Raw genomic sequence first — 16012 nt, 5'->3', positions numbered from 1 at the left:
GGCACAGGAGTAGAAGAGTCTTCTGGGTCACACTTGTTAGGTTAGTTTGCAATTAAATACGGGCTGGAAGTTATCCTGCGAGGCCACTAGGTACATACTGCCACCTGGGGCATTTGCTGTTTTCAGGAGCACTTTGCTTCTTACCTCAAGGGTTTGTCTAGCTAGGGAGAAGGCCTCGGGCACAGCGTAGCACCGCCCAGCCAGCACCACTCGAGGGCTGGAGGAGCTGTGCAGGGCCGAGCTAGAGGCCTGTGGCAGTCAGACAGATGGTGCTTCCCCCAGACTTCAGTGCTAGCTCATAGCAATGGCCCCGCTGTAGAAACCCAACCTTCCCATTCTCAATCTTGCTAACTTTTTGGCAACAAGTCAGCCTCAGTCATGACACGTCTTCATTCAGGCAAGTTAAGTCAATCTGGCAGTCTCTCTCTGTCTCTCTCTCTCTCTCTCTCTCTTTCTCTCTCTCTCTCTCTCTCTCTCACACACACACACACACACACACGCACACACCTGTCTCCTCCAGAGCCATCACCTTGAAATCACAGTTAGAAACACAGGTTAGTGGGAATGGAAGCACAACCACTGTCTCTGTGGCTGAGAACTACCAACTGGAAGAAAAATGAAAAGCCAAACCAAGAGTTTCCTAGTCAAGGTCAGTCTTTACCCCCATCCCAGAAGTTCTGTCTCTTTTTACCAAAACTATACACCTCACTGATTAGAAAGAGCAGCTCTGGCCAGATCTGCCGTGTGCCCTGTCTTCACCTGGCTCTGATAATGAACTTGTGTGCTAATGTGCAGGTCTCCCTTCCACTGACTGCCACGGGCTGTGTAACAATAAGCTTCAGAGAAGGGATGCTCTGAGTCAGCCCCGGCTTCCTTGAGTGTCAGCCCAGCATGACTCTGACCTCCCCATAACATCAGATGCAGGTGAGGTCCAGAGACGCGGAGTGAGTTATCCAGAGACACAGACCGTTGAGAACCATCACCAGACTTGTCTTCTGTCCCTACTCAGCGCTATTTCCAGTACTCCATACAGAAGTTGTTGGACTGAGCCAACAACTCCAACTCTGGGTAATAAACTGGTCCACAAGGATCTGGCTGCAAGAATAGTGAAATATTGGAACACCCTAAATATTCAACAAGATGAGATGACCATATATATGTAGACACAAGGTTATAGATTGTAATGGTGTGGAAAGGTTGTCAAGCTATGTGAAGTAAACAAGCAGAGTGGAAAACCAAAAGTGCACAAGCATACCCCTAGAAAACAAACTGAAAAGTAGACTAAATGTTACTAGGTTATCTCTGGGTGCTAAGATTATAGGGAGCCTTTACTTTCTTCTTCTTTGCCTATATCTGCCAAGGTAAACACAGCAAAATCTCAGATCACTGGACACAGTACGTCACATTCCAAGCTGAAACTTCTTGACGAGCGATCTATCTATCCTGTTTTATTGCAGGCACCCTTTCCCAGGCTCACTATATAGTCCCCAGAGTTGCCCAGTCAGTCGGTGTCCTGTGCACGGTGCAGGTGGAAGCCCATCTCCACAGTGGCAATGCCGTGGTCCTCGGCGGCTTAGAGAACAGCATTCCTGCGCTAAGGCTTTTCTTGTCTCCCCAGTGAATTTCCCACCCTCGCTTCTCCCTCCACATGCTACCTGATGTCAGTCGAGAGACTGACATCAGAAGACAAATAGCAAAGAACTACGGATGATCGTCTATCTGCCAAGGCATATCCTCAAAACACTAAATGTCCTTCCCGATATTTTTGCCTTAGAATACTGGCCAAGATTTGTCAAAATGATAAACAGAGTGTTGGCACTCGTCCACTGCTATAGCAATATTAGTTGGTACTAGTGATCGTTCCTTTCTAGAGAACAGTGTAGCAACACATATCAAAGTCTGAAAAAAAGTGCATGACCACTGATCCATTTCTACGGGAAATACTGTGCTGCAGAACATGCACGAAGAGTCAGCTTCCAGGACACTAATCACAATGTGGTTTAAAACAATTGGAACAACTTGAATGTCCAGGAACAGGAAAACTGTTAAACCAATCAGGCTTTATCCATATCATAGAACACTGTGCAGTCATTAAAAGTATGTTGTAAAAGATGAATGAGCTGATGAGAAAGTGTTCACAACAAGTAAAAAAGCAGATAGAACAAGATTACATTTTTGTTTTAAAACTATATATATATATATATATATACATATATATATATTTATATATAAAACAAAAAATATATAAAACATATATCCGTGTGTGTATATACACACACACACAGATATATATTACACGTGGACATGTATAAGTCGATGCAAAAAAACAGCATCTCACCTCTAGATGGTATTACAGGGTGATTTAAAAATTTTGTATACTTTTCTGTATTTTTTCAGTTATTCTTCAAAGAACTTGTGTTACCTCTGTGATAAGTTTTGGATTATGGGGGGTTTTTCACTTGTTTTTGTTTTTTTGGTTTTTTTATGTTTGTCTTTTAAAGAAATATCCCACTTTTATTCCTCTGATTTGAAACTCCTTTCATTCTGGCTCAGATTTGTTATCTAACATTTTCGGGTGAAAGTGGTTCCCAGCTGATTAGAGCAGAAGGGAAATACTTTGCTGTTCTAGAACATACTCCTGGTTCTCTCCCCTTCTACCACCACCAGCTCTTGCTTCCCAACTTGTCCTTTCAGAATCCTACTGGCAATCTGTTGGCTCCAGTTCTCCATCGCCCATGGCGCTGCCTAAGGGGCTGTCACCTGCCAGGAGAAACCTGCCTCGGGGCCACCATCGCCATGGCAGAATGGTCAAGCCAGGCTGCCACCTTTCTTCTCTAGCCACTAAGCCCATTAATGAGGCAGTGGAACCAGACTCTCTGGTCTGGGCTCAGGATCCAAGGGGTGCTCTAAGGACCAGAGCAGGGAGGCCAAGAGAAGGGAAGGAAGCTGGAAGAGCCCAGGAAACAGCAGCAGAAAAGCAGTGTTGAAACACCACTGAGGAAACTCTCTGAGTGCCATGTTTGTGAGAGTTGAGCTGGTCTCATTGCCAACCACAAAACCAGACTACCCTGGGATCTCCCCTGCCCCCTACCCATGCCACCACATCCTCAGCCCGGGACCCAGATTTCAGCCCACGAAGCTCCCATATACTCACATTTTCAGGAGTTTCCTTGTTTGCTTTCTGCCTCCGGAGATCTGCCTTGATGAATGCTGAGGTCGAGAGATCAAAAACGAAGAGAGCAACAGAGACACAGAGTTATCCAGCAGACCAATGGTCAAGCTCATCCAAGAGAGGGAGCCCTCTTTTTCCTAAGGGTCATAGGTATCCCTGACCTACTTCAGATATTCCAGGGAGCTAGGGGCATTGTCACCCACCTTGATAAAGCCTGGAGATCACTGCTGTCCCTGACAGGCAGAAGCCAAGGATGACACTGGCCTTCATTTACAGATCACTTATATTTGCCAGCAAGTTGACAAACATTGCTCTAATCTTCACAACACCCATTTTACAGATTAGGAAACTGAGGTTCCCAGAGGTTGGTCCACTTGCCCAAGGTCAAACAGCTATGGAAGTCAGTGTCATAGTCTGGGATTCAAACAAGGGTCTTTTGTCTCCAAAGCCCAGGTTCATTCCACCAAAACAGGTTATTACCTCCCAAACAGATTTCTTGACGAGTCCTACCCCGTTCTGCATGTGCACCCTGATCTGTATGATCAATCATAACACTAAGTCCCAAATTGCCTAAGCCCATGAGCAGACCGAGCCTCATTTCGTCCTAAGGCCACAACTCACCAGTGAGGGCTGCTCCGAGGGTCAGGAATACACACAGAAAGATGTTCCCAGGCATGGTTCCGTAGTTGTCAATAATCTGGCCCTGGGAGACGGTGAAGATGATCCCAAATACCTGGACAGGTACAAAGAAGACTGGAAACAAGGGCCCAGCCAACTAGCCCACAGTAGAGCTGAGCTGCCATAAAGCAAAGCCTGTGCCAGCCAAGCAGGGCAAGGAACAGAGCCACTGCTACAGAGCCACCATCTAGTAAGGCCTACCTGGGCAGATACGTTGAGGAGACCAGACGACATGCCTTCTGATTCTGGGTATGTCAGCTCCACAGCAAACTCAAATCCCAGCGGGAGGTAGCCAGTCATAAAGAAGCTGAAGGCCAGATGGCAGAAACAAGGTGACGGGGAGCTTCCATACAAGAAGGATGGGGAGCCCACCTCCTGCCTGAGAACTCCTTTTCCTGTTTTGTTTCTACCCATCAAGACATGCCAGGCCTTTGAATGATCAGACCATCCCCTAGATGGCCATACCAAGGAAGGAGAGATCTCTGCCCGCCAGGAAGAAGTTCATAGGGAAGCTTTGTACTCAGGGGGCTTCTGCAGGTCCCCTGCCTCTACGTCCAGCCATCAGTTATAGACAGGATGGGGATACCTGGAGTTTTCAGCCCTTAGCTGGGAGACCCTCTGTCATGCGTACACAGGCCCTGTGCTGGGAATGGGAAGTCTCTGGATATTGAACAGCCTCTCGGTGACTCTGGGGCCTGGAAGAAGGAGCTCAGAGTCCTTTTTATTTCCCGCCAGAGAGTCACCAACTGAGAAGGTCTGTCTGTGTGTCTGTCTGTCTGTCTCACACATGAGCTGAGTACCCATGAGAGGGGTACTGTTTCCTACGCTTTCTCATATAACAGGTCTAGAAAACTCCAATTCTAATTTCTTACATCTGCACACTTCTTGCTGTGCTCACATTTGTTATCTCTCTCAATCCTTCCAAAAACTCTACAAGGTAGGCCACTCTTATATTCATTGACAGATAAGGAAACTGAGGTTCAGAGCGATTAAGTCACGAGCCTGTGGTCTAATAATCAGCAGCAGAACTGGGACAAGGACCCAGACTTTCTGATTCTAAGACCTGTGTACTTTCTGTGACCCCATGTTTTCCTAGGCAGAGCTAAAAAAACTCTAAACAAGTCCTAGCCTCCCAGAGGTCTATGAAGAACATACTCCATCCCAACAGCATGGATGGGCTTGGAAGCCCCAAGAGTCCTTTTCAAGTGCTACAATTAAACAAGACCTCTGGGTGCCATTTCCACATCTCCACAGAAACCAATGAGAAGGCAGCAAAGGTATCAATAGTGCTTCCTAGGATGTCAACCACTCTGGGAGCCATGGGATGGTGCTTTCCAGTTAAACATGTTAGAGATGAAACTTACCCCAATGTACCAGCTGTGATGAACACTACCCACAGGTGTCCCAAGTTCAAGGTCAATGTGTACACCACCATGCCCACCAGAGTCATGATATATACCACCAGGGTTGTCTCCCTACAAGCAGAGACAAAAAAGTGGAATCATATACTTCTGCCTTTAATAGAATCATTCGATCATTTGTTCATTCATTTATTCATTCACTCTACAAGTATCTATCGGACACCGGCTGTGTGTCAAGTCCTCTGCAGTGCATGCTGGGACATCTGTTCTCATAGAGCTTTCTGCCTACAAGGTGGATGGACACTGAACCAATGATCACACAGATAATTATTTAATTACCTAGTGGTTATTACTACAAAGGGCAAGACCAGGAGAGCCTGCAGTCATCTTGCTTCATGTGTGTTCTCCTGCAGAACGCTCACAATATCAAGCTGCACTTTGCCTTGTCACGTCCTACTCACAGCAAGGACACAGCCCTTTCCCTTCCTCATCCCCAGCACAAACATCAGCTGTGGTCACGTGGTAGTGGCGTGTAGGACTATTCCAGAAGCCATTCAATTCTGTGTGTCTGCTTTACCCCAAGGCCCATGACAACGCTAAGAAGTGATCTAACGTTTAGAGTCTCTCTGTCATCTCTGCGTTCTTCCTGTTGCCACTTGCGTGAGCACAGCAGAGCTTTTCCTGCTGAATCTGAACTACTCCACTCCAGACAGCAGGAACTAAGAGAGAATATTCTCCAGCCCTGAACTAAGTGCCTGACTCCAGAGCCAAAGTGAGAAAGTTCCATCCACTCCCCTGTCACATTCCCTTTTGGTCATCTGAGAAGGACCACCAGCAATGTGTTGGTTTGTTTCAGGCTGCCCCTCCGCACACATCTCCTCCCATGGGGCCCACTCTGGACTCTGCTGCGGCCCTGACTCCTGCTTGGACCTTCATTCTTCTCCTGTCCTACTTCTTGCAGAGAACCAGCTCTGTACATCCCCCTGCCCTCCTGCCACGAACATCAGGACTCGGACAACAAAGGTCTAAAGCCTTCACACGTCTCCCCGGAAGCCAGAAACGGGGGGGGGGGGGGCAGCGGGGGGGGGGAGTGGGGCATCAGCAGATATATGTATATTACAGTAATATCAAACTAATACCTACATGTACTGGGTGCCAGGAATTCTGTTACGCATTTTACATGCATTTATTATTTCACTCATCCTTTATAAAAGTCCTGCGAGAAATGGATGACTACCCCTTATTTTACAAACGAGGAGACAGAAGCTCAGACCGGTTAAGTTACTTGTCCAAAGTCACCTGTTAGGTACATGCTGAGCTGGAATTTGAAACCTGCTTTTTCTACTACTGCACACGGGAATGCTCCTATACAGTGTGGTTGCAGCTTTGGAAAAGCTCAAGGTCAGAGCCTCTGGAAGATGTCCCTCCCACCTGGTGCTTCCCAGCTGCTGGGTAGAGGAGCATCATCCTTCCTCCACCCTGCCCCCCTCTAGTCCCACCCACCCTGCAGAAAGCAGCTTCATGAACACCAGTCTCTCTCGCTGACCCCACAAGCTCATCTTTTGCCAATTTGTTTAACCACAGCTTCACCTTAAACCTTTGACCCAGCTAGAAAAACGATCTGTAGTCTCAAAGAGAAAGGGACCTGACCACCCGATTTCCAGCCTCCAAACCAGACAGGACAAATCTGGGAGCCTAAAGGAAAAAGAGAACTGGCACAGAAATGACCAGATCACAGAGTTCTCTCATCCTTTCTCTGCCTGGGTCGTAGTGCAGGGAGAAGGCTGTCTCATGCTGACTGTAGGATTGACGCATCCAGTGATGCTAAGGAACTGGTACCATCTAGATTCTGAAGAGTCTTCCCCAGCCCTTTCACTGTATTTTCATCGGAATCATCTGGCGGCCCACACATCCCAATCCAGCCAACATTCCAATCCCTCCTTCTCCTGCCACAGAGCAAGCCCTGGAAACAGAGACAGTGCTGTTCACTGGTTTGGTGATGGCCAGTCCTCACTGCTCTCATGTCTGGCTGAAGCAAGCAACTGACAAATGACAGAGACGAGACAGCAGCCAAGCTCCACCAGCAGTGAACTAAGCCAAGCCAGTTTCCTCATCATGTTCAGCCAGGCGGCCACATCCCCGGTGATGGCCTCAGTTGGCCTCTGACTAGGGCAGCCAGAGCGAGACCTGGTCTGACCAGAGCCTCACAGAAGTGGGTTTGTGTGGCAGAGAACAGGTCTGCCACTGTCTGTCGCCTCCAGACACTGAGAACTTTGGAGGCCTTGACAAAGCAGCCCAGACAGCAGCCCTGCCCCAGAGCAGGACAACCCTGGTAGCTGCACTGCTGGCCAGCATTAATTGAGCACACAATGCATGCAGAGCACTGAAAAGATGCAATAAGAAGGGAACGATGTTGGGTCTGTTTCCAGTCTTTTCTCTGAGCCTGGCTACTGAATTGAGACACCCGGGTGTTTTTCACAAATGCAGAGTCCTCCACCAAATTGGCATCCATGAGGGTGGGGCCCAGGAATCCGTAGTTTTAATAAGCACCTAGATTAGTCTGGCATACACTAAAATCTTAGAAAGACTGCTGTGGGATCTTAGAAATGCACTGGGCATTCAGACCCAAAGCACATCACAATATTTACCATCAATGTCTAAGCAATAATAAAGCAATACTAATAATAATTACCATATTTATTATAAGATAATAAATACACTACAAACCAAAGTAAGCATAGAGCATTGCAATTAACCCCATGGGGTCTAAGAGGGAGCCATGGGAACAAGTCAGTGGAATCACCCCCTCATCTCCACTCTGGGATTTCCACAAACTTTCAACTGCTAACATTTTCCACAATTCATTTTCATTTCTCCCCCGTCTGCCCCTTCCATAGCTACTTTGCTATGCCTCGTGTCCCCTATCTCTAATCTCCCTAAGATGCCCACAGGGTAAGTATTATTTCCCTCATTTTACAAATAAGGAAACTGAGGCTCAGAGAAGCTAAATTTGAACTGCCCGCTTGACCCCTCAGCTGCCGCACCCAAACCTTTGGAGCCGTACTGACTAATGAACGTGTCATTTCAAAAGTGGGTCCCCCATTTTCAGTCCAAGAGGAAGAGTCACTTACTTGTAGGCTTTGGACCTATCCAGCCAGATGCCTGAGATCACAGCCCCAAGCATGCCCGAAATGACAATGGTCAAGCCGATTCTTCCAGCATTCACTTCTTCCCCCTGGGAAAACCACAGCCCCAACAATCAGCCAGCGATAGGACAAGACATAGACAGAGTGCAGTCACTCTGAGGTTAAGAAGCAAGGTCAAGTAACTAAGGCTCCATGAGGGCCAAGTCTCAGAAAGTATCAGGTCAAGGTGGCCTGCAAGCAGCTGTCAGCGGGCAGAAAATCCTAGAATAGTTGCTCCTCCCAACATAACATAACCCCAGATGTGTGTGCGTAACACTGAATGCTGAGATGCACCAAATTCTGTCCTTGACACCACTTTTAGATAGAATGTTTTAAAAATGTAATCCTGACAGCAACTCTTTTATTTAGCAGTATTCCTATGTCACAGATAGGGAAACTGAAATATGTATATCCAAATAATCCTCACTTGGGTGTTTTGTTATCAGTCTTAAAAGGGATGGAACAATAACAGTTATATATATTTTTGAGCACTTATTATGAGCCAGGCACCATGCCAAGGATTTTACCCTGTTTCCCCGAAAAGAAGACCTAGCCGGACAATCAGCTCTAATGCGTCTTTTGGAGCAAAAATTAATATAAGATCCGGTCTTATTTTCCTATAAGACTAGGTAAAATATATTACAACACAACACAACACAACATAATATAATACAACCAGATCCTATATTAATTTTTGCTACAAAAGATGCATTAGAGCTGATCGTCTGGCTAGGTCTTATTTCTGGGGAAACACGGTATACCCCTATATCATTTAATTCTCATAATTCCCCACCATAACGTTAGGAATCAGATGAAGAAACTGAGGCACAGTGAGATTAACCTACTATGAGGTTATGAGGCATTTATTAAGTCCAAAGCTAGGATCTGAACTCAGACCTATCCAACTCCAAACCTGGAACCCCTTCCACCTATGTAACTATGAGACTGTGGTCCTTTCATAAGATGGTTAGACCTGGGATTCCTGACTCCAGGATAGTCAGTATCCCATTCCCAGCATCCAGCCCTCACTGGTTCTGGACACACTTAAAAAAACACTTTCAGTTGAATAAGAGTTCAAAATTAAATGTTGCCCATATTTTACAAATTAAAGATTTCATGTGGTTCTACATGTATCCTCATCCATATATGTTTACCTACTGTGTGGCCAGGTACCATGCAATATGCTTTACGCATATATAACACATATACACACAAGATATTATTTACTTTGCAATACTAAAGATAATCTTTCAGTAAGTAATTATGCTTCTTTTGCAGAAAAGAGAATCGGAGCTTAGAAACACTCGTTAGCTTGTCACATAGTTTAGTGCCACCAAAGCTGGAGTTGAGACCCAAATCCTATAAGCAGACCACCATACATATCATGCTGCCTAGAACTGGGGGAACCAACAGTTCACCACCACCCCAGCTCCTGCAAAGACAGACTCAGAAACCTCATTCTCTCCAGGCCCAGCAGGCTTAGGGGACTCCCTTACCGGGTAGTGCAAGATCACCATACGATTCAGCAGAGTGGACAAGGCATAAAAAGCACCCGTATTCAGACCTAAGGAGGGAGGGAGAAACACAGCATTAGGGTCAGTCTTCTGCCGGGGCCACTGCTAACTTCTCCCACCAATGGTTTGGGAGGTCAGAAATCCTCACCCTTGTTGCCACTGTGAGTGGTGCCCTCATAGAAGAAAAACCCAGGGAGTGAGGCTACGCTGCAGTTTTTCTCAACGAAACACTCCTAAACAACCAAAAGGACCGTGTGTCCCCAAAAATAAGACCTCGCCGGACCATGAGCTCTAATGTGTCTTTTGGAGTAAAAATTAACATAAGACCCAGCCTTATATAAGATCCGATATTATATTATATTACATTATATTGTATTTTATTATATTATTATATTTATTATTTATATTGTATTATATTATAATTGGTCGTATACTAAAATAAGACCAGGTCTTATATTAATTTTTATTCCAAAAGACTCGTTAGAGATGATGGTCTGGCTAGGTCTTATTTTCGGCGAAACACAGTAGCAATTGCAACCTATTCTTAGCCGCACACCATTGCCCTCTGATCCCTTTAACCTTGCCTTGGAAACACAGGGTCTGGAAAGTATTACTCCCAGAAAGGAACCATTTACATTCCTCTGTTAAGCTTTGGCTAAGACCTATGGCATAAGTGGAACTACTGGACACCTTCCATCTCCTCCTGATGACCTATTTCCTCTCCACACAGCTCCAGACCTCGGACCCCTGACACCACTCCCTCTGCAGGTGGTTTCTCACCTCTTTCCCCATCCCTCCTTCAGCTTTCTTCTCAATATTACACATCTTATATTTGAAATCAGAAAGAACCCTAAAGAGCATTTAGTTGATTCTCTTAATTCATTGACTCATTCGACAAATAAATGGAAAACATAGACTATACTGTAAGAACCTGTGTGCTTAGAGAATGAGGTCATTTGTCCAAAGCCACACAATGATTTGGTAACTAAGATGAGACTGGAACTGACCCAAAGGAGAAAGGGCCTCCTGCCCTCCCTTTCTAGTAACAGTGATGATGATGATGGCGGCAGCAGCACATACTAATATACCAGACACTGTTCTAAGCACCTTACAATCCTCCCAACGACCCTAAAAGGTAGGTAATATTATCATCCCCATTTTATAGATGAGAAAAATGTACACCGTTTAAAAACAAATACAGAGATTTCTCTGTAATGCCCACCAGGGGTCTTTTTAGTTTTAACTAAACATTGAGGCTCATCAGACTACCACTGGCACACTTACATTAGATCCACCTAGAAGGGTATAAGATAGGACACAGCTCTCGGACAGGGCAGCCTTAAGAGTTCCTCTTCAGTGGGGCCAGTCCATAGAACCCGTTCATCAAACCATACAGAGGCTATTCTCTTTGGCCCCCAAGGTGATGGCTCAGGTGCAGAGAAAGGTGGGTATGGCAACAACCCTGGTTTAACACCTGACAGGAACCACTAGAGTGTAACAACTCCATAGGCATAGCTTCCAGGGTCCCCATAAAGGACAGGCCAGTGAAAGTGTCACCATACTCAGCAAATCACAAAGAATGGCTTCTTACCAGATATGAAAAATTCTCTCAGTCCAGTTGCAATCATTTTTATCACAAGAGGTCATTTTTATCATAAGTAATGTTGCCTAATTGCAGTTGATTTACTCCCTTTATCAGGTTCCCAAAGGAAGGAGATACAAAGTTAATTGAAGTTCAAATTCTCATGCAAAATGGGAAAGGAAGTTTTACTTACCATTCCCACAATCACACAGGTAGCAGGTGGCAGAGATGGATTTGAACCCCAATTATGTGTCTCTAGAGTCCTCGCTCTTCATCAGTTTATTTTACACGCTCACAACACTGATTCTCAACCATTTCCCTAGCTCAGGTTACTGACAATTTCCTTGCATCCCAAACTCTTGCAGGAGGTCACCTCAGGGTTACAACAAGTCTGGGTTCAGTGCCACCTCCAGAGTGTGTCGACAAACCAAGTGGGTCGGCAAACCAAGAAGTGTCACCAAATGTCACTACAACTGCCAGGCCAAACAATGCTCTTATGTCGACTTTCGACATAAGAACGTCCAAACCTGCAGAGAACTTGTATAAAAATGTATTTGAGTCAAACAGAGGATACGCCTGGAAGCAAGATTGCAACAGACTGAGAAAAATGCTTCAGAAAATTACAGTTTGCAGTTTCTTTTATGCATTTGAGATTAAGGAGGGGAGTAAGGAAGATTACATGAAGGTGGGAGAAAGCAAGGTGGGAATCAGATTACAGGATAGTTAAGATTCTGTGCTCTTTTGAGAGTGGTCACACTTTAGGAGGGGTCTGAAAGGGAGCATTTCAAAGGTGTGTTAACCTCGATGCACAGAAACAATGGACAGGGCTGCTTAAGGCAAATAAGCCTTTTAACGAAGAAGTTATATGCAAGGGGCGTGACTACCCACCATGAACTGCCCAGTTAGGAGTTTATGATTAAATTACTTTCCATATAACCCCTTTTTTCTCCACAACTTTAAGGCTCTCAGCAACTTTTTACCCAACAAGCACACCCAACTAACTAACTTTCATATCACACACCCAGCCACTTGGAAATTCCATTCCTGAGTCAAGAGGGCCCACAGGGACATTCCTGAAAAGGGTGGTGGGGTGGAATGTGGGCAGGGAGAAGGATGAAAGCAGCCCCCCTGGTCCTGCTCCTCACACCTCTCTGGGCCCCTCTCAGCCTCAGGCCAGAGCCTCACACCGCAAGGGGAAAGGGACCCCTCCAAGGTCATGCTCAGCTTCAGGTGGAAAGGCTGCTCTCAGCTTGGAGCCCAACTGGGATGAAGAGGACAGAATCTACAGGAAACAGAGGGAATTTATCCAGGAGGACTGGGAGCAAAACACCCCACCTCAAGCACCAGCATTTCTGTGACCCTGGAAAAGGCAGAGGAAGCAGAGTCCTGAGCTGGTTGACCTACGCTATTGAAGCTGAGCACTTTCATGGGGGCTCAAGGTAGTGGGTTCCAGATCAGCACCACCTGGGAGCTTGTCAGAAATGCAAATTCCTGACCCCACCCCAGACTTACTGCAGCAGAAACTCTGGGAGTGGGCAATCTGTGTGTGAACAAGCCCTCCTGGCAATTCTTACAGTGCTCAAGTTTGAGACCCACTGGTTCTGCTAGACTTGTGTGGTTGGGTTATCAGTAGCCCTCCCCGGTTCCCAGGCAGCCTGGAGACTGAATCAGGGCTAAGGCAGAGATAGGAGATAGGAAGGGGGAGAATGGTGGGAATAGGGGCTCACCGTGGAAAGCTGCCATTCTTTGCAACTGTTTCTACAGTCCCACCCTAGAGGATTTAGGAGCGTAAGTATGGTTTCTGAATCAATCTTTATTCTAGATGTCCCTCCATATTATTGAAGGTTACTAGACACGGTTAATAAACAGCACAAGTCCACACCACTGCCCCAACCAAGGGGCTCAGTGTCCCACACTGAAGGGCAGGAACGAAATGCTTGCTCTGCCCTGTGCTGAGTACCTCTTACAGAAATACAGGTTACTGTGCTATGTTTGGGTACGATGATCCCCAGCAAGGAAGGCCTGCTGGGTCAGGGCCATATTCCTCTGAGAATGTGATCTCCCCTAAAAGGCCTGGTCATTCCTGGTATTGTTAGGTAGATGTCAGAAAATGTAGGGGGAGGAGGGGTGGAAGGGGGTCCATAGTGCCCACAGAAAAAGCTCATAACTAGTTTTGATTAACTGCCTCCAGCCACATATCTGTTTTTACAACAACAGATGACAAGAGGTGGTCTGGAGCAAGGTCTGAGTCAACAGACTTCCCTCCCTCCATCTTAGGAGGTCACGCCCTTCCATGGAAGAGCATGCACCACTTTCCCCCCAAAATCAATATGTAACTCCCTCATACCACCCAGCAAACTATAAGTTCTCGAGACAAGGGCTCTCTCTCTCTCTGGCCCTCGAGCTCTCTGGCCCTCTCTCTCCCCTCTTCTCCCCCCCTCACCTCTCTGTGCCCCCTCTCTCCTTTCTCCTCCTCTCCCCCTCTCCCCCACCTCGGCTAGGCCCATTCTCTTCCCTGAGAACGTATCACTCATAAACCGTGCTTGCATATTCATTAGCTTGCTGACCTTTGATTCTTCACTGTGTTGGCAAGAAGAACCGAGATTCCAGTAACAGTATCAGTCACCCAGTACCAGTCACCGAGGAGGAGGGCTTAAGAAGGCAGAAAGGACTCATCATCACTCTGAGTCTCTTTCTCTCCTTGGTCAAGACCAGTAAACTGGTCTAGAGACCACGGGCATTAGAAGTTCTTAGAGTTCAAAAATGCAGATTCCTGGGCCCTGCCATGGGCCCACTCTATCTGAATGTCCCAGAATGGGGCCAGGAATCTGCATTTTAACAAAAACAAACAAACAAAACCCTGGGTATTTCTTAAACTCACTGGAGTTTGGAAATAAATGGCCTTGAATACTGAAAATCAAAGAACAGGCCCAAGCTGGGTGGTGGACTCAGCATGGAGGCGGCTGGGGTAGGCAAGGCAAGGACTTCTAGACCATGAGAATGACCCATAACACACCTATTTGAGAGGTTCTCAGCCCTGCTGCAAACCAGAATCACCTAGAATGCTTGTTAAAGCTGATTGCCAGGCACAGACCCAGACTTTCAGAATTTGAATACCCAGAAGAGAGGCGTGGAAATCTATGCACACATTCAACCAAGCACTCCAGGGAATTCTATCATCAGGCAAGCCTGGGAAACACCGATCCCAAATCTTACCTCTGGATTCTGGTTACTCTGTGTTCATTTCCCTCTTGTCCTTCCTAAACTTGCAGTAAACCCTTGTTTTAAAGGGTCAGCCTGACCTCAGCAAAGTTCCAGGAAATCACAAGGATTTTACTCACCCTTAAGCCAGGACCTTAGAGGGGTCACAAAATGCCCTCCTTAGGCCCATGGAAGTGGGGCAATGGTAAAGCCCTTGTGAGCCCCAAGGGAAGGTGTCCTCAGGACACACACTGAGGCTCTGGGTTGAGATGCCTAACACTGGAAGATAATTCAGAAGCACTGGAGCCGAGGCTGGGCAATAACATGGAAAAGCATTCCCTTTGAGGACATTCTTTAGAAGAGGAGAATTTTCAATAATTCTTTTTAACAAGGCAGTTGTTACACCATCGCCATAGATGAAAAGACATTTTCTTCACCCCACACCCACTGCTGATATACATCACAAGATCAGCCCCAACCAGACGCTGTTAGACCCTGGGAGAATCTAGTTCCAGCCTGTATCTTCCTGCATTGCCAAACTTGGAGAAGGGGTAGAGGGGAGGCGGGCATTTTACTAGAGGAAGAGGCAGTTTCTTATTCCTGTGAGAGTGTGGCAACATCAAACACAACCTCTGCACCGCCTCCCCTCTAAGATGGGCTGCCAGATTTAAGAAAAAAAGAAAAAATGAACAGCACACCCAGTAGGTTACATTTGAATTTCAGATAAACGAATAATTTTTTAGCATAAATATGCCCCAAATATTGAGTAGGACATGTTTATAGTAGAAAAAAATTTGTGGTTTGTCTGAAATTCAAATTTAACTGGATGATCCTTACTTTACTTCCAAAACCTACCTCTAAGGGTCTGGCCAGAAGCCTATAGGGAAAAACCAGCAACACTCGAATGGACCCTGGAATGTCCTCAACCTTCACAGTGTCACTGCACCTCAGCTCTGGGCAGCTGACTTGGCAGCTGGGAGTAGTTGGAAAGCCTCTATAGACACAATACTGGATATTCCACCAGCTGCATGAGAGCTACTCCCTAGGGAGTAGCTAGGGAAATCTAGTTCAGAACAATGAAAGAATGTAGGAAATCCAGCACGTTTCTCAAGGTAATAGCAATGTGGATGCATGCAGTGTCTTTATTCTCAATGGCTTTAAAAGCTTTCATTTTGGGCGGCTGGATGGCTCAGTTGGTTAGAACACGAGCTCTCAACAACAAGGCTGCTGGTTCAATTCCCCCATGGGATGATGGGCTGCGCCCCCTGCAACTAAAGACTAAAAACGGTGACTGGACTTGGAGCTGAGCTGCGCCCTCC

The 16012-nt window shown here is 46.3% G+C and overlaps 1 protein-coding gene across 1 annotated transcript in view; it reads right to left on the bottom strand.

The window, feature by feature from the left end:
- The window catches only part of FLVCR2 (FLVCR choline and putative heme transporter 2), a 55375-nt gene that overhangs the window by 2326 nt on the left and 37037 nt on the right, over window positions 1–16012 (bottom strand). The window contains exons 4-9 of the mRNA XM_081048128.1: window positions 9893–9960; window positions 8343–8446; window positions 5215–5325; window positions 4052–4157; window positions 3794–3905; window positions 3155–3210 (exon numbers count right to left, since the gene is read on the bottom strand). Coding sequence (XP_080904254.1) covers window positions 3155–3210; window positions 3794–3905; window positions 4052–4157; window positions 5215–5325; window positions 8343–8446; window positions 9893–9960 — 557 coding nt within the window. The remainder of the gene's footprint in view (window positions 1–3154; window positions 3211–3793; window positions 3906–4051; window positions 4158–5214; window positions 5326–8342; window positions 8447–9892; window positions 9961–16012) is intronic.

This window comes from Rhinolophus hipposideros (assembly GCF_964194185.1).
Source record: "Rhinolophus hipposideros genome assembly, chromosome: 5".
Classification (NCBI taxonomy): Eukaryota; Metazoa; Chordata; class Mammalia; order Chiroptera; family Rhinolophidae; genus Rhinolophus; species Rhinolophus hipposideros.
The sequence above is the reverse complement of the archived record's forward strand: the minus strand, read 5'-3'. Positions and strand labels throughout refer to the sequence as shown.